At 37.2% G+C, this 19750-nt stretch overlaps 2 protein-coding genes across 3 annotated transcripts in view; one reads left to right on the top strand and one right to left on the bottom strand.

Moving 5' to 3' along the window:
- The first annotated feature begins 2179 nt into the window (after window positions 1–2179).
- On the top strand, window positions 2180–16561 carry LOC145230034 (uncharacterized). Its single transcript, XM_080095387.1, has 8 exons — window positions 2180–2342; window positions 11229–11377; window positions 12269–12375; window positions 12867–12938; window positions 13330–13524; window positions 13826–13982; window positions 14820–14929; window positions 15668–16561. The coding sequence occupies exons 1-8, from the start codon at window positions 2213–2215 to the stop codon at window positions 15849–15851; spliced, it is 1104 nt and encodes a 367-aa protein (XP_079951513.1). The 5' UTR covers window positions 2180–2212; the 3' UTR covers window positions 15852–16561.
- The window catches only part of LOC145230032 (putative ATP-dependent RNA helicase DHX37), a 19137-nt gene continuing 15903 nt past the window's right edge, over window positions 16517–19750 (bottom strand). For both annotated transcript variants that reach the window (XM_080095383.1, XM_080095384.1), the window contains exons 25-27: window positions 19625–19735; window positions 17947–18044; window positions 16517–16978 (exon numbers count right to left, since the gene is read on the bottom strand). In XM_080095383.1, coding sequence (XP_079951509.1) covers window positions 16896–16978; window positions 17947–18044; window positions 19625–19735 — 292 coding nt within the window. In that variant the 3' untranslated portion in view covers window positions 16517–16895. The remainder of the gene's footprint in view (window positions 16979–17946; window positions 18045–19624; window positions 19736–19750) is intronic.

The raw sequence follows: 19750 nt of genomic DNA, 5'->3' as shown, positions 1-19750 counted from the left end.
GTAATTTACCTATAAGGTCTAACTAATCAGTACAGCTGGTGACAAGGCATAAGTTGTATTGGCTAGTGCAGGGGTGGCCAACCGGTCAAAGCCTAAGAGCCAATTTTTTTACTATGTTACCACAAAGAGCCGCATTATACACATGGGCACACATGTTCATTTCCTTACACACAGAGACCTGTGCTTAGCTAGATTTATTCTAAAACGCACACCAACATAATAGTGACTTGTAAGTTCATCATAACCCGAAAAACAATGGATTGTTATTTATTTTGGAACACGTTGCAATATTGCTGTTGCTTTGTGTCTCATTCGCATTGTACGCAACAATGAGCAATCATTCATTGTTCAACAATTGAATATTTGTCATCATAATCAAGCAAATTTGCCACATAAGGTTGCAGTTTCAAGGCAAGCAAAATTGTCATAGCTTTACTTCAAATTTAACGATTTCCGTACCAGATCGCCTCAAACTAACCAAGATATCCGCAGTGGCCCCAAACTTCGACAACAACCTAAGAGCCGCATGAAACCAGGCAAAGAGCCGCATGAGGCTCGCGAGCCGCGGGTTGGCCACCCCTGGGCTAGTGTAACCGGTTTGACAGCAGTTTGATAAGAGTTATAATGTTCGGGGGCTTTGGTGTGTGCTAACACTCTATCTTACAAACATTCGAGGATATTTTATGAAGGAGAGGCTCTTCACCAACGTATTAAGTTAAAGGTAAAACAGCAGGGTTTTCTTACACTGGAATTTGTTTTGTGCGTGAAACTACACCGCAGTTGGGGATCATAGCCTTGAGGTTAAGATGCCGTGTAATGGTTCACTGTTCCTACGTCACTGGAGATCTGAATGTGAGGGCGTTACGTCATGACGAATATAACTGGCCAGATCCCAATTGCTGGAACAACATTCAAAGGTCATGTTGAGTTTACGCGGCAATAAAGGGCGCGATTTAGACAATTCGCTGCAATTGATTTTTGAATTGTTGATATTTTTTGTTGTTCGTGGAATTTTTTAGATTTATTGCCCTGGATTTGTTTAAAAACACTAATTAAAGCCTAACAAACTCAAAAAGTTCGGTAATGCGTTTGAAATTGTCCAAATCAAAGTGTCACTTAAAATCGGGCAAAAATCTTGGATACTTTAGGTCAGTGGTTCTCAAACTGTGGTACGCGTATCACTAGTGGTACGCCGGAACTTTTCAGGTGGTACGCGAGTAGCTTTCTGTGATACCTAATTTAAGTCCCATTTAAAATTGCAACTCAACTGACTCAACCGGTCAGCCCTGATTTGGACGAAACTTGTGTTTTGGACATTCGTTTGAAATAGCTAAATATGCTAGTCGGGTCGAGAAAATAGGCCTGTTTTTTGGTCTATCCATTCAAACAGGGTTTAGGTTGTAAGCAACGATAGAAAAAGTTGTCAGGTGGTACGCGATCCGTATAAGGTTGAGAACCACTGCTTGAGGTGGACATCTGTAACTAATTTCAAAGCGGATTTCTACCAATACAAGGAAAGCTGAACTAACTCGCAACTTAGGTATTGTTTACACGCAAGATAAAAATGGAGTTTGTTGTATGTGCGTGGTGACTTTCCATTAAATCACTACTTCACGACTTGTGACGTTTAAAACGATTTCGGTTTCAGGTGTCACAATCGATGTAAACAGGGGGGTTGTGACGTGGGATTATGACGCACGTAGGCAAGAGGTTTATACGCCACGGAATTGGTGGTTCCAAATGGCGGGTATAGTTTTAGCTGGCGGTAATTCGGTAGCTCAGAAGCATGATCTCTCGCTAGGTTTTAATAAATAAGTGTCAGGCACTTCGACGTGAGTGGTTTCACTCATAAAAAATTGAAGATTGTGGTTTAATAAGTGAATTACCAACTTCACAGAACAAATTCCTTATCAGGCAACGTATAAACTCGAAGAGCGGGAAAGAAAGACATCTATTGTGTCAAAAAATTGTTTTTTACTATAAAACTTTTTAGTTGAGTCTACTCAGTTTTATTTACAAAAGCGAAGAAAGTAATAAAGATTTAGGTCACTGGCATAAGAAGTGGTTCTGAGTTTATCAACTACAAGGTTTTGCCGAGTGCAGTGCCTAAAATGTGGCACTAAATTTCCTAATGTATAAACATTGCCTCAACTGAGCAATACCTTTTGTCTGCAGAGAACCAAGTATTAGTTATTACTGCGGAAGGGGACAAATGACTTTAAAAATGACGAGGGGGTATTTTGACTCCGTGGTGACGTCAAGAAGAGATGAAAATCAGCGAAATGTGATCGACTTGTGCGAAGGAAAACAACAGCGGAGAAAATACATAAGCGATGCGGCTGGTGAGTGAAAACAATGTATTTCTTTGATTTGTTTCATTTTAACGTTAAGTCGCCGTGGCCCCAAGTTTTGTATCAAAATCTATACATGATTTCCTATACTGTATGGCTTGACAATCCTACACAAAATATATTCGAATTATAAACTGACTATAATTAGCCATATGAACCATTCATCTCCTAACGAACAGTGAAAAGCTACCTTTAGCTCTGCTTTAAATGCGATGATATTATAATGTCATTAATTAGGATATTAGCAAATGTTTTAAGTCACTGACGGCTTTTGACGCGAAAATTTTTTGTTATCAATAAGCTTTGACAATTAAAACATCAATTTTAAAGTCACGCATTGGAGACACACAGTTTGTAGAGTTTTTGAGCCATGCGCCACCTCTATAGTTAACGGAACAACAAACATATGACGTCACGTTCACGACGGTCACTAGAGGCGCAAGTAGCACACCTACGACCGACGTGCCCCTGGTCGTTCTCAATTAAATCTACACTGGCAAATGCTCGGGGTTATCAAAGTAATAAGTGAACACTTGTAAATAGGGGTTCAAAGTTGAACCAAGGCTTTTCAGCAGCCCATTTTTGAACCAAGGCTTTGAAACAGGCATTTTAAAATTTGTTCCGTGGTTTAGTCATACGATACATTAGATTAACACGGTAAGTCGGACCGGGCTTTTCGGGTCGGGTTTTAGTTCAGGCTTGGATTTTAGTGAGACGCTCAGCTTCATTTGTGCCGCAGATGCACCAATTTTATGGCCAAATTCAAGTTTCGTTCGGGAAAAAATCTCGTTAGATTGAGGTTGTGGTCTTGTACTTTCGGGTTCGACCTAAATTCGGCCAAAACATACTTTCAGTTTAAGTAGTTGGTGGATGAAAAATAGTTGAGAAACGTGACTATGTATTGTTTATACTTTGCATCTATTTCAAACATTGCTTTAACCAAACAAAGTCTGAATCTTCGTTCGTAGCTACAGTTGCGTGAAAGCATGCCTCAGTTAATCAGAAACAAGAGCTTCTCCTAACTTATATTATGCCACCTAATATCCAGAAGCTGCTAGTTGGGGTAAAACATAAACTGGTTTGGGCCGCGACTAGTCAAAACAAAGCATGTTGCATGGGCACGGTTGTGCAAAGTTTCAAGCAAGAAGTCAATGTTGTATTGCTGGTAGAAGTGAGCGGCGTGTCAGTCAAATTTAAGGCAGTTGCGCCGACAACATGCGAAGATTAGGTTCCACAGACAGACACGCGCGGTTTTCTGTCGTGGGTTCGAATTTCACGACAAAAGTAACAGAGAAAAGCGGTTTGCACAAAATACTAGACCTGACATCGCAAACTATCCCACGAAAATAGACAATAACAGTTTTGGTTCAGTCAAAACTTCTGCACCACTGAATACACACAAGAAAAGCAAATGACAATAAAGCTGTTAGATTTGCGTTGGACTGGCCATTCTTGTCGCGTCGCACAGGTTCGCAAACAAAAGATTGTAGATGGAGATTGAATTTAGTGAGCGATTTTGTACTTTTATCTGATTACAAGTTTGCTTCCAAACCAATTTCTTAGTATTTTGGGTGTAATGGTTTCAAATTTGAGCTTAAGCAAACGATATATTGCACAAAGCCTGGTAAAAGAGAGCTAACAGTTTAAGAACACCATTTGTTTGCAAATACTTTTTCACATCTTAAGTCAACAGAAACCTTTAAAAACGAGGTTTCTTACAATAAGGTTATTCTGGGAATCGCTTGTTTTAGTTTAAAAGAACCGTTTTGTGGCAAGTATCAGATTTTATCATAGCTTTTATAATTAACAAGTACACTGGTTCGGATCTTAGAATATTAGTTGTATTTAATCTTGCGTGATGTTTAGCATTGTAAGAAGTGCTTGAGCTCTAGCAAAACTGTGTTACCAACATGTTGGTGGACTTATTTGTATAAACAAGTTTTGTATAAAATGAAGATGTTTTATAAGAAAACATGGTATTTGCCAATAAGTAGGTCCAGTATCTATACTATTGTTCAATGCTTTTCTATTGACAAAATGTGATTCAACGGGCGGAAAATGTGCGTTAAAATGGGTGTAAATATAGTTATAGGATATCTAGATGTTATGCAAACAGTAGCGGAGAATACAAAATGTATCCAGATGACCATCCTAAGCCCTTAAAGCCCAATCAACCGCTATCCTTTGCAATGTAACTCAAAAACGAATCCTATTACTGAAGCCTAGTTCTTTTTTAAGCCTATTTTCCGTTAATCCAGTTGGCTTCGGAGCAACTGTCCATCACACTACGGGTCGCGCAACCACCTAATTGATCGCAACTGTCTAATAGCCAGGGCCGGGTCAATAAAGTTGGCGCAAGGGGGTCCAAGTTGTCATTAAATTGAAAGTCTGCGGCATTTTAAGAAAAAAATAGATGTTTACCAAAACAGAATAAGGGGAAGAAAACCAGAAAAGTTTGTAAAAAGGAAAAACAGGCAAAAAAATCACATAAAAACTGTACATATTCTTTATCAGCGGAAAATAATTTCAAAGGGCATGGACCCTCTTCACTTCCATGTACTGCCCTATAGGCGAACGCTACAGTGGAGAGGCTTAAGGCAGCAGAAAGTTATAAGTAACAGAGATTGGCTGCAAATATGGCACATGTGCTTTTCGTATAATGGAAAACTGTCTGAACACATATTCGTCAAAAACTTTAAACGGAAAAAGCGAAAAATTATTGATCTAAGCAACTAGTATTTAAAACATTGGCATTGTAAGGTGGCAGTTTTAACTATAGTTTGCCAGAAACAAAGCTTAACGAGGATAGAAAGTCAATTGATGCATTAGGTGTGTTCCAAATGTCAGTTATAATTAAAGTTTAAGTCTTACATTTTAGCATCAACCGAAGAAAAGGCTGTGAAACCTAATTAGCGTGATTAAAAAATACAACCACAACAAAACAAGGTTTAAAAAGTCACCTAAGAGTCATAGGCTTTGCCAAAAGCAAGATTCCGTACTCAAAACCGATACAAACCTTGTAAACAACCTATTATATCAAGGCGAACTTTGTTGAAACTGGGTGAAATATATATCATTGTGCGCGAAGGGCAGGCGTTCTGTGTTCGTTACGTGGATACACAGCGAGGACAGTTTGAATACGAGATAGTAGATTTGTTGAGAAAGTCTGGGAGATTATTTCGTCTTAACTGAGAAAAGAGGCGCAATTTTGGACTTGATGTGTTGAAAGAATCATTGAATTCTGACAGGTGACGTAATTTGAGAGAATTAGGCAAACATAACAGCGATACGGGATAGAGAAGCCAAGTGCCGTTAAGTTGTTGACAGCGGCATTCCAGAATAAGGATTGCTGCGTTACAGAAGATGCCGTATAGCGTTAAACATTTCAGGTTTACACGAGTATTGCTCTTCCAGCAGTTTTTGTAATAAACAAAACGCCTTCATCAGGATAATATTTCAGGGTTAGAAGATTTTCAAGTGGGTTTTACACACGCTTTGTTTAATCAATCTTGATCGGAACTAATTAATAAAATCCCAACACAATTTATCAGCAAGACTTCAGTGAAAGGGTTATATTTTGACCACACGAAGCGCACTCCTGAACCAACCACTTTAAAGGCCCTACTACTTCGAAATCACATCTAAAAAACTAAGAGTTTACGGTGTCAGGAGAATTAACGTGAGTTAAGTTAAAAGTATCCAAAAACCGAAAACTGATTTTCGCTGAAAAAGATCGATCGGTTTTAAATCCCGTAAAGCCTGTGGCAAAACCTCGCCAATACGAACACGCCTGCACTCTTGTTATTCACAAAAATTACTGCACCTTAAACAGCTGTGGCCGCATCGTTTAAGTTTTTATAGTTCTGCTTTTGCTGCGCAATCGAAAGCAACTAGAAAAAAAAACGGGCTACCATTATTCAGTAGCAGAGAAGAAATGCATTTAAAGGACATAAAAGCTAGTAAGTGTTTTATATGCAAGTTTCATTTGCTATTGCCAGCGAAGTATTAGCTTGTCGCTGTCTGATAAAAAGATATGTTTTGCCCACTTTTGAGAAAAGCTCAGGAAAGCTGCTATTTCATTACAATGTTTGGCAAATTCGTTGCAAGCATACAATAAAGAACGTTCATTAACATTAGCCAAGTATTATTTCCACCCTGCTGTAAGGCTTTGTTTAGTTTGGAATAAAAAGTTTAAAAGTTTGATAAGCAAATCGTGTACAAGTAAACTAGATTTGTCTGAATCAGTTGAGCAACGTTCTTTCCAACAAAAATTACTTCAACGACCGGCCAATTGCGACGGACCAACGGTTTGACATAGACAGCCAGCAGGTTAAACACAACTGCTAAAGAATCAGCTGTTATTAAAAAAGACCACACACAAGCCGTCTAATTTTATCCACATGTACAGTGAGATAGAAGTAAGCCAGCATAAAAATTGTCTACAGCCATCGCGGTATTACCGCCCGCCAATCACACTTGGGGTTTCGGTTAGCTGATAGACCGATAATTATGGTTTTGCAACGAGCCATTTTGTGAGTTTTTCAGCTTAACTTGAGCGGTGTTGTTGGTTTCAGAAACACGATATTATGTGCAAAAAATATACTCTAAAAATGCGTATACAGTATTTTTGTATTAATTAATTTGCAATATTAAAATATTTCCTAATATAAATTTTTGAAGTAATAAACTAAGTTGTATTTGCAAGAAAGGCAAGACACGACAGTTCCAGTAACTTGAGTTACGTTATCAATAAGTCATCAGCCGTGTTTTACAAACTACTTGGACGCCAAAACCAGGCCTAGCAGCAACACAAGTATCCACTGTTCACATGAGAGAAGCGCAAATACCACACAAGATAACAAAACGTGTCGTGGATCTGTTTACCGACCATACAACGCTTGATTCTGGCGATGGACAAGTAATGTGGGGCGGTGGAAATGTTACGTGAGAAATCATGGTGTAAAAGCACGTACGATTTTGAGATGACATTAGATGTAAGAGGTTTTTGTCAGTTGGAAGTTCGGTTTGTTGAAATAGTGACCAGTTTTGTCCTGTATTAGCGGATGAAAACATATCTAATGGTGTACGTAAAGTGTGGTTATGTGGTAAGAAAATGCTCGCGGTGACCACTATAATGAACGGAAATAGGACAGAAATGCGCAAGTGGTAATTTACTACAGATGGCATCAGCAAAAACAAAATTTACATTGACCTCACATGCGGTGATACGGTTTGCCATATCAGGGACAATTGCTGTCGTTCTAATGTCAGAATTCTTTTATCAAGCTCCGTGTACAGTGTTAATAGGCTTACGTAGGAGTAAACCATATTTTACAGTTTCTAGCGATAGACTAGTTTCTATTTTACATGAAAATAAACACAATTATAGTAACTTTATTTTCCTTGCTGTTTTTATAAGCTAACACGAAAAGGCCTATTTACTATATTGGCAACTTGGATTCTTTCAAATCGATGGTTTATTAGAAACACTTTCCATCATGTAAAGACTACAAGCGAGTTGCTTGTATGCTCGATTGAGCGTTAAATGAAACCGCTGATACAAAAACATTAGCCAGTCGTGTTGCTGGCAAGATCAAAGCGCAGTTAACGGTGACATTAAACAGTTTGGATTCACGTTTGCTTGGGAAATGCTAAAAGGGTAAAAGACCGCAAAGGGTCGATTCTGCTGCCAATGTGAGTTTCGGGTAAGTTCAACGGAAACAAAACAGGTCTCACGTGAAATAAAAAGCATTTAGTCAAAGCAATACGGCTTATACCACGGATAATGAAATAAATAGCGCCTTTGGTATCATTCAACAGTGCGATTAAACAGTAATCAGATTCATTAGTTAGAACAACGTCTGAATTGTATCAGCTACAACTGGAGGGTTCAGATATTTTTTTACTATAAATTTCATTGATATTTTGCCGCAAAGTTGTTGTCGGTGCTTTTAAGAATTTGACTATCGTTTTATTCAGATTTAGCCACACTACGTATAGTTTCTCATTTTTGGGGGACATTTAGTTGACACCCTCTTATCGCGGTCAGTTAAAAATGGTGAAAGGTTGTCCCTGATAGAAGATATGTAAAATTGTTCGTTTCTTTTTTAAACAAACTTTGCGCTTGGTTGCACGAAGTTTATTGGAAAACGCGGTTTAACCACATATGATTTCACAAGAGGCTGTACCCAGAAAGAGCTGTTTACGTTAGGGTCATTGAAGGCTTTGATCAAGTTGATCACGTCATCACGCTTCAGTGCAAGACAATAGTCTCAGGTCTTGGATATTTACCCAGGCGTAAACACGGCTTAACTAAGCCTTTGACATCACCACTTCAGCACTTGATTGAGGGTTGCACTTGCAAGTAGTGTTAAGGCTATATCCATATTTCAACATAGTCTACATACGCCAGGGTCAGAAGATCAAAAAACAAGCTGCTATCAAAACCGTTACTCAATGATTACAAGCTCGAGTTTCAGGGGATACGACTCCTAGAGGTTAAAGAAAGTTGTACAGACAATTTTCGAGCGGCAACCACAGAGAAATAAGAGTGTCCAAAAGTTCAATTACGAAAACGAATGCAGAAAAGTAACCTTTATTTGTGATCATTACACATTCTGGTTAATGAAGTAGAGTAGAAAATCAACCAGTGTTTTTTTGTGCTATTGGTAACTGGCATCTTTTAACCTTGCTTTGTTTACGCTAGGTCGGGGGTTCTTAACCAGAGGTGCGTGTGCCCCCTGTATGTACGAAACAAAAAAGTTGGTATCAAAAATGCTGAAACCCAAAGCAGTTTTGGGTAAATCGTTAAAATTAGTAAGTTTCAGTTTAGTTCAGGCCCATCCTCAAACTATACTTCACACCTATGCCACTAAATACGGTACATACTGTTTTAATCATTAGCTTTCGTTTCTAAAAGTCATTTATCGTTCAACGTCAGATGAACCCTAAAAACTAAACAAGCTTTACAATTACAAGTAATGCCTCCTTAGATATTCGTCAGGGTCGATGTGTGTTCAATATAGGTAGGACGTTGAAAACAAATGTGCTGGAAAATAAACAATTCCTAGAACTTGGGAGGTTTATTGATCGAAAATTGGATGAGCTTAGTGACGTGTTTACGATGTTTTGAGGGCTTGATCACATCGCTAGAAAAACAGTTTACCCTTGAGGCGGTTGCATGAAAGAGCTTTACTTGGTAAGATTATTTAGTGTGTTTTGAAGGTCAGGTTCTCGGTCAAAATCAAACAACTGCAACTAATTGAGAACTGAGAGGCGATAAATGCAAAAATATGTTTTCCTACTTCCAACATTAAACGTTTTACGTTTTTTTTATGTATTAAACGTTTTTTATATATTAAACGTTTTAAAAAGTACTGTGCTTAAAAATTGGCTGGGACTGCAATAACGGTGTCAAATGTTACAAATTATCGTGGCGGTCATGACCTTTAGGGTCGGATGAAACGTACCTCCCTAGAGTACAGAGCAAATAGGCAATCATCCGCAGTGGTGTGATTCTTGGAAGCGGAAAGTTCTTTATTGAGTGACTGCAAACTCTGTTACAGTGCAGAGCATAACTAAACAGCGGAGATCAGATTAAGGTTGTTTTGGCCTTTTGAAAGGGATTTTAAATCCTCATAGCCACTCAGACTTATAAATCCCAGTTGAGTGGCCCTTTAGTACAACGTATGTTAACATTTTAATGTTTAAAACATACAGATTTGCATTCTACAATATATGTGAGTTTAAATAATGTGTATTGAAAGGTTGAGTGAAACATAGTTTACCTTGATGAAATAGTAAACATTTAAGATTGAGTTATTATTTCCTTTTCTTTCACTTTGGCATTTGTTTATCAGGCTTACTGTCAGGTAAATTCAAAACTGAATGAAAAACTAAAGTTTGTGTAGATCATCATCACCACTAATAAAGCAGGTAAAAATAAGTATGTAAAGGTGTTTATTGGAATCGGAGTGCAGGCCTTTACTCGTGACACCACCAATGAAATATCCGAATATCGACACATTTAATTGTCAAACTGACTACCTTGGGCATTTGTGGTGTTAAGTAAGGTTGAAAATCACTGGTATAGTCACTCATATCACGGTATTTGAACGAGGGACCGGCAATATATTAATAATTTTATTGATTTGGGATATCTATTAGCGACAAAAAATTTCTACTAGACGTAATTTTTTGGCCCAAATAAACAATGTGACTATTAAACTTCGTAATACTCACGTAACATCTCATAATTTGCGTAAAAAACATATTCAACTGAAGAATTGCACGTCGGGCAGAGCTTTTAAGTCAGGTTCGGGGTAAATTTGTATTTCGGCAGTGACATTACACTAAAATTATTTGTGCCACAATTTCGCCAACTTTTTGGCCGAATTTGGGGTTTGTCCGGATAAAAACTGGCTTCGGGGCCATATCTATCTCTTCTAACCCCCAAATAACCCTTCTGCTAAACAGTCAAATGCAAAATCAATTTCATACGTCTTCATATCATAAAACTAATATGTTTGCATTGACAAATGTCCCGTGGGAGCAAGATACATATGTAACAAATTTTAAAACTAATGACAACTGAAAGATCAAAACACTGAAACAGGTTGTTATAAAAAGATATAACAAGTAACTGGGCATTGTAATTTCGTTTAGCGGTTGTTCTCGCCAGTTGAGAGTTCAATTTTAACCAATCGAAAAGCAGAAATACATGTTTGGTAATTTTTCTTAAGGTTAAAAATTGCAATTTTTATCAGAAGAAAATATATGTTTTGTCAGAAGTGTTTTAAAGTTAAATGTAAGAATCCGATCCATCTGAACAATCACTAGCACGATCATAACCTTTAACTGTTGTTTATCTTCACGCAGAAGCGCAACAGGAGAGATTGAGAAACAATTTGGAAGGAGGCACAACGAATAACACCACAGGCGATTGCTTAGCAGCCCTCATCTTCAACAACGTGATTCGAAACGGGATGTTCTCGCTTTCTCAACTCGTCGGTTACACGCAGTTTATGGTAATTATGAAATTGCTAAAATAGGGAAGATTTGTATTTTGAACAAGAAACTTTCACCAGTTCAAATCAGAAGTAATGAGGCTTTATGGACACGCTAAAACCATGTATTAACTTTCATTCTGTCTGCACAAAATATCAGCAGCGTAAACACATCCATCAAAATTACTGGTATTGACAAAACACGTGTGGTTGCACTGAATGGTATGCAGCAGCGCTAACTCGCCTATAATGTGTCCTTTTTTGTCGAAATTTTTTATTAATATTTAATGCCAGTGATTTAAATAATTAATGCAGTATCGTGATTTATAGCACTTGCGGTTATTTTTATAATGCATGCATATGCACAATCTTTTTACGCATCAGGTGTTTTTACTAAACTTAGAAAACTTTTTTGGGAGGGGGCGTAGTTTTACGACCTTTGTTAAGACAATACCAAAAAAACTTATTAATATATTTCAGCCAAGAAAATACTCCCTGTATTTACGGATCAATTTGGCCCAAGTTGGAAAACATGTTTCAAAAGATTAGCGCCAAAGTTTTATGTTTAATCCAGAATATTTTAAGGATTTTATTCAGCTGTACGATGTCAATGTAAAGTCGTATTCTAACCCTGTGGTAAAAAATGGGTTCGTGTCGACTAACTAATCGAAAGCAAAAATGGTTGGTGGGCGAAAAATCGAAAAAATACAACTTAGGTGATTTGCTTAGAACCGCTTCCGACAGCTGTAGTTAAGGATTCAAACCATTTTCAACCGGTTCTGGGTATTAATAGGATCGATGGTGTGTTATTTGACGAGTAAAAAATGTTTTGCTCCGGATAACTGAAAAAAAAAACGTTGGAACCGGAACCGATTCATGCAGACCAAACAACATATTCGGTTTACGTTTCAGGTGTTCGTTATTATTCGACTGATTATTTGCGGTGCCTTGGCTGGAAGACTGTTTGCAAACGATGTAAAGCATATTTTCTGCGACGCAACAAGAAGCGACAACACAACGTAAGCTGGAATAAATGGTTTTTATCCAACATGACTATGTTTAAAATCAGTGGCATTTTGTGCTGTGTTCTTAGCAAGCTAAAAAATGTTTTACGAAATAACCTTTAAACATAAAAGCATTAGGTCAATAAATGATAAGTAGGCTGCACTGATAAGATCTTATAGGTCGAAAGAGTGTGCACTGTATGCAACTTTTAACAGTTTAAGAATCACCGAATCAAGATGATTAAGCAAAGTAAAGCTAGAGGTATTGCAAAAAATGTTGATCATGAAATTTATATACCCTGAATATGAAAGTCATTGACCCTTATTTTTGTTTATGGAAAGCGCTTATAACTATAGGGAAACTTAAGCAGGAAAAAGCAAATGTAAGCTGGACAGAAGAATGATTGTGCTTTAAATACCCGGTAAATGGCTGTAAGCTACAACAAACATTTCTAACTGTTGCCTAACTACAAAAATTATTAAAAGAACGTGCTTGCATTCAACAGACAGTTGGACGAAGACAGTGTGACACTGAACCCATTCAACGACACGGTAGAAATAAGAGAAACGTGTCTAAGGTAATTTATGCCAATTTACGTAAATTTCAAGCTAAAAAACGCTTTTACAAAACGGTAAAAAGAACTATTATCACTGACAAAGGGAATTTTTCGCTCTATGTCGCCTCTTGAAGTTGCCTTGTTACTACATAAAGAGTTGTACAATCAAATATAACAATATAAAAGATTTTGTGTGCTTTGAAACACTACAATTTGAATCAACGCATTTGCAAGATTAAAGTGAGTGATAACAGGTTTCGATCAGTCAAAGTATTTTGTAATTTACAATCAGCTGATTTGAATAAATTTTAAACTGCCCGAAAACTTCAAAAATAGTTAAACAAATACCTAAACCCCAGGCTTTCAATCATACGTGAAGCAAAATAACGCCATTAACCATATTTCAATGCAGAATAGCTTATCATGGATCCATATCACCTCTTATCGGGTGGGCGCTCACCCTGCTAACATCTGTCATACCGTGGCTGGTGGTTTTACCGTGGACACCGTTTGAAATCGGACAAGACTACGTTCGCTGTCCACTAGAAGGCTGCAAATGGCCGTGCCTAACCACATTTATATCGGCGTTCATAAGAGCAATAACAAGGTAAGAGATATAAGCGGTGTTTTTTAACTTTTGGGAGGAATTTAAATCAATGTGTGGTTTAAGACACTTAAGCTCCGGGAATATAACCTATAAAGTTGATGAAAGACAACCAATTTTAAATGATCTTTGTATGGTTTAGCATCTATTATGTAGCCTATTGGGTAAGAATGAGAATGTTTTAAATTGTTAAGTGAGGAATTCGTGGATAAACGTTGGGAACCACTCATGTAGGGGGTGAATTACAATTTAAATTTAGTTCGTATGATCAATTTCACAAAACTAATGTTTTAAATTGTCGCAGATTAATTTTGGAGATCACCGCGTTCGTTGGTATTATTGTGGCTTACAGAATGTACGTACCCAAGTACGTCAGTTGCTATGACGATACGATCACGTGTGTGTTACCGGAGAGCGAGGAAAAAACATGTTTTCTCTGGATGTTGACTTGCATCAATGCGGTAAGTGGCTTCACACGAGCCAAGCTGTAATAAACCACTCTTACAAACCTACTTTACATATTTGGATAAAAACACACCATGGGTTCTGCCTATATAATAAGGGTATTTGCCTGTGTTAATTGCATGTTGATCACAACACCAGAATAATAGTGCTCTGATGTATATCTAGATATAGTTACGGAAAATTCCAAAGCCTTTGGTTCACAAAAAAGTAGAATTAGTAAAGACAGCGCGAACGTAGGTGGTCCCAAATTATCATTTAATTGATTTCGTAAGATAATTCGCCGTAAATAATCCAGTTTCACGCAAGCCGTACTTCTATAAACTAAAGCTCGTCAGTTGTCACGATTGAAAGTCTGATACGGGGCGTAATGGGATGTTTTTGACAAAGCGTTAAAATAAAATGAACTTATTTAAATCAATTGTTATGACCAATACCAGTAACAAAAAATCAGTTACAAACACACCACGAATTGAGGCTCAAATATTCACACATGAAAACCAAAATTTTATAAAGAACAACTCTTTCCACTTCTAAACAGTGCCCCTTACTTTTTTGGGGCCCGAACTGTAGTTATCTCAAAAAAAAAATCTAAAATCTGATTCTAAAATTTTACGTTGCTAAAAGACACCGTATTGACTCAATCAAAAGTTTGTCTAGGAAATCGAATTACATTAAATCCTCTTACGTATTTCACAGTGAGTCATAACACTCATGCAAAAAAAACTGAACTATTCCCCTGGCACGAAATTGGTCGTTTGAAATTCCCTGTACCATAACTTGTATATGGAATCTAGTAACAAGTTATCAAATAGTAGGTGGTCTTGTTTTCCTAGATAACTGCGGGTCTTTCGGTGTGGGAAATTTTCCACATGTACACAAACAAGGAGCTGTACGATAAAGACATGCCAGATACGTACGCTTTCCGCGAGATTCGCTGTGACAGGTAAGGTTTTAATACTTGTGGTTTCATGATATTTAAACTATTCAGGTCAATGTTGTAAGTCGGGCCGGGCTTCAGTTTGGGTAAAAAGGGCTTATGGCTTCACACTTGGCCATAATTGTGCAGCAATTTTACCAATATTTGGGAATCTTCCATGCTAAGAAGCTCTGTTATTCTTTACCATAGAATGTCAAGAATTTTTAGCCCACAGCCCGCAGATAGAGTTATTACCCAGTCGCAAATTACAAAATACAAGTTGAACTTAAATATACCAGTCGCTGTTGTGTGATTAGGCAGCAACAGGACGAAATTCTGTGTCCTTTGTGTAGTCAGTAATTCCATTGGTTCGACTTACAATTGGTTATGGTGCTTGCCAACAAGCAAAACATATCGCTTTTCGAGCAAGAATTCGTGCATTCAACCTTGTCATGTTTTGACAGTTTAGTACTTACAAATAGACTGTACGTTGTTCGTTACTAAGTGCGCTTTTACAAGACACAACGAGTGCAAACTTGTAATCAAAAGTTCGATTGGTTTATGGATAAACATACCAAGTATACCTTGTTTTAACCAAAATTAAATCCACACACCAGTAAGCAATACAACAGCGCAAATGCAAAAAGCAGTAGATTTTCGGCAGAAAATGATGCTAATTTTTATCGGAAAACTTGTCACTACAACCATGGACAGTGTTCTTTAATAACCGGACAAGCCAGCAAATTTGATGTTTCTTATTTACAGCAGCTACTTGGCACAAAGTGAAACCAAAGCTGTAATGGAAAACGACTGGTCGATGTCTAGGGTGGGAAAAGAACGGCCGAGCACATCTACAGCTCCGAAACAGAGCGAAAGTTGTGGCAAAGAAAATGGAAACGATGTTGGGATTTCGACACCAGCAAGTGATTGCCTCGAAGACCCATTCTAATGCAGCTATTGGTGTTTTTTAAGTGTTCTTTTGATGCGAATTTAAAGCGAACTTAAAGAAGTCAACGGTAAACGGAATTTTATAGTTTTCAATGTCGAAAAAAGTGAATTGGGGAGATTTTTGAAGGCACAACTATAACGTCAACAACGTATTAAAGAAGTAACAAAAAACAATATGCCGTACAATGTTCATGGACTTAATTATACCCCAAGTTACAACAGTCCACATAGATGTTTTTGAACATCTTCAAAACTATACCTGCTATTCATGTATACCAACCGCTTGAAGAAAATAATGTTTTGGAAAGAGTATGCGAAGAATCAAGCAAGTAAACTCATTATAAGTTACTTGTACAAGCTATTTCCTCAGTATTTCAACGACAAACCGAAAGTAGTTCAAAAACAACATGGGGAACAATCGAAAGATGAAAAATTCACAAGCCGCAACTCATTCACCAATATGATCGAGCTTCTGTTACGCTTTGTTTTGCTTTTGAAGTTCAGTCTCTGTCTTGCCATTGTTCGTTGCGTTTTCAGTATTGTTTCGTCCTTTTCATCAATTTGTTTGCATTAAAATTAAAACTATCAAATTGTCTTTAAGAGCAAAACTTTTTGGGAAAAAAGCTTTTGTATGCACGTAGAAAAATGCATCACACCAAATACAAGTCGGGTTTTTTGATGTATTTTTTGCAAAGGAAAAAATCAGCCTGAGGTGGGATTTGAACCCAGAAGCACTATATCAGCCAATCTGGAGGCTCGACAACAAATTTGTATCTGATGTACAGTTGCGAGAAAGATTGGGTTTTATTTTTCTTGACTGTAAATTTTCAATGCAATGTAGCCAAGACAAAAAATCAAAGCATGTGACAAATCACCTTCATATTTTTATATGCTTTACTTTGAACCAAGACAATGAAAACTACCTATTTTTGAAACAAACAAATCGCTGTCCAACATCTCAACCGATTCCTGTATTCATCCGACAACCTCTCGTCTGCCATCAAGTGGTAAACATTTCCCATTTCAAAGTTTGCATGACATGATATCAACCATTAATTGGAGGCCATGAAGCCATTACTTGTTGATGTAGTGATTGTGGAAGCCATTCCAAATAAGCTTTACGTAAAACTGTAAAAAACACGATTTAAAAAGCATTGAACATGACAATTCAAAGTGGTTGTTTTCGAATAAACTCTCAAGTTTGATGGCGAAAAAGGTATAGTAGGGCATTATATTGTTAGGAACATTACACACGGTCTTCAAAGGTAGTTTATTCAAAAAACATAACTGCCATAGTGTTTTTGATTGTAAGTTTAATTTAATTGCTTCTAAAAGCGTAAACAATAACAAAAAAGGCATTTTTGGCACACCTCTTGAACAATTTAATTGGATTCGGATTTTTATTTAGAGCAGTGGTTCCCAATCTTTTTTTGTCGCGACCCAAATACTTACCAAAATTTCGTTTTGTGGCTTCTCGCGACCCATGGATATGCCTTCTTACTATTTGGGTTGTATTTTTGTTTGTAAATCAGGAAAGTTTTTCGAAAATTACAACGCGAGTTTGAAAAATAAAAACATCAAACAAAAATTAACGTTTTTCCGCCAACTTTAGGGCTGGTTCAAAGCATTATGAGCCAGACAACGCTTAATAGTGATCTCACACAAACATTATGACGTCACAAACAGAATAATTCACTATCACGCCAAATAGCCATGAAATTGTTATTGGGAAACAATTCATAGCCTTGGGAAATAACAAAATAACGCTACGAAACGTAGATGCTCTAATTGTCACAAAACAGGCGACCCAACAGAATTTACGCGACCCATAGGTTGGGAAACACTGGTTTAGAATACTCCAGCAAATAATTGTATATTCTGCCTACTGTTAGGTAAGCCTAAGTTTATTTACAAATAAACGGCCGTCGCTGATACGTTATGCAGAAAGAATTTTTTTGATAATTATCCAACACATAGTTGCAAGTCGGGCCGGGTTCGGGGCCCAATTTCAGACCAATTTATTATTTCAGACAGAAGTACTTCACGAAGAAACAACTATGGCAAATAGATTTAAAACAAAAGTTAGGATAACTTACAGGTTTGGTCTTGCTTCCAAGCTTCCAACAGTTTCAATTTCGAATCGACACCGCGACTGCTTAAAGCTCCCAACATTGTTTCTGTTCGTGGTTGCAAGCTGAAATAAAACAATTTATGTTTAGATTAAACGCAGCTTAAAATAGACAATCATTTATAGGCAAAAGTGGTAAATAAACAAAACATGCCACAACCCATTTTGTGACATTGACCCAACAACGATGTGATTTTAATCATGGCGACGAAAGAAGTAGACATCTTTACTATTACAAATCGAAACTGAAATTGCCCTCCTATCTCACGCCTTAATACTTTCGTCACACGAAATATTTAGCTAATTAAAGGACTTCTGACGCAACCTTGTCAAACCGCCAGGGTTTTTAATCGCACCTAGAATAAAACTGATAAAGTATCAGGTGATTTTGTACTATCTATAAAAGGAATACATAGGCTAGTCATATAAAAAACCAAGAGTTTCAAGAGTTTTCGCAAAAGAAGAAAAATCAAGAGTTTTCACAAATTACAAAAAATACTAACCTTAATACTAGATGCATGCAACCCAAAAATTGTCTGTTATTTCTCTTTTTATTGCTTGGTCTTGTGTTAATCCACAGTGCTGAACAATTACTTTCGTTTTTTCTTTCGCTGTTTTACCTCGTTATAACTGTCACCTATTAACTGACTGACTTTAAAATAGACTAATTTTCTGTGCTAGCATGATAACTGTTGAAAACCCTTCCATCTGATCTGACTAACAATAAGGTTTTCACAAATTCAACTCAACGCTCTACACTTGTCATGCGCTCAAAATACAGGTTTCGTTCAAGATCATACGTTTGACTATTTCGCGAAAACTGTCTCAACGATAACATTTTTTACTGTTCGTGGTTATGTTATAACTGCTTTGCCTCAGTTTCGTTTTTGACGAATCTATACGAAACAAAACTTTGCCTCGACGATAATAGCGTCAAAAGTAAAAGCCGATGTGGGTCCCGCCAGGCAAAAAATATATATTTATATATAATACAACGTAACTTACAAACGGACAAATTATTACTATGTACTCGTTTGTCGCACGTCAACTATAACATAGAATCGTAAAATTCAAATCCCACGTTGCTAGTGTTGTCCCAAAACGTCAACAATTTGTTTACCTGAGACAAACCAATATGTAAACCATGAATCTATAAGACAACAAACTGTTCAGACCAACGATTTCAAAAAGCAAATGGGGTTTATCATCCTTACAATGTAACTTAAATGAAAGTATTTTTAGACCGCTGCCACACATTTGCCTTGCGCCCTAAATTCTCTTACTTGACAAACACCTCTACACCAGAAACTCCTTTACGTCATAAAGTATTTTATGTCGCAATTTGTTTGACGTCACAAAGAACTTCCTTAAGTCACCGAAAACCGAAACAAAGTAAAGCGCTTGAACCGAAGTGCAAATTTACCCTTTACAACAGGCAACACCAAAACATCAACTAGAAGCATCAACTTTAAACTAAAGACACTTGCCTGCGTTTACATTGGTATAAAATAACCATGCTAAAACTTAAACAGCTCATCACACAATGACTAGATACTAGAGGTTTGTGTATCCTATTATTAAGCACCTACATCCCAATGAACCGAAGAAAAATCTCATTTAAAAGTTCCCACACAAGTCAATCTTACTTTGCCCACGTCTTCACCATAGTTGCGGGACGAGATAGTAGTGACGTAACAAAACGCTTCAGTGACGTAACAATCTGTCCTTCCAGGAGAAATCGGGCAAACCAACGGTATCTGCGACAAAATACA

Source organism: Phallusia mammillata, chromosome 5 (assembly GCF_965637545.1).
Source record: "Phallusia mammillata chromosome 5, kaPhaMamm4.hap1.1, whole genome shotgun sequence".
NCBI lineage: Eukaryota > Metazoa > Chordata > Ascidiacea > Phlebobranchia > Ascidiidae > Phallusia > Phallusia mammillata.
This window is presented reverse-complemented; position numbering and strand designations above follow the sequence as displayed.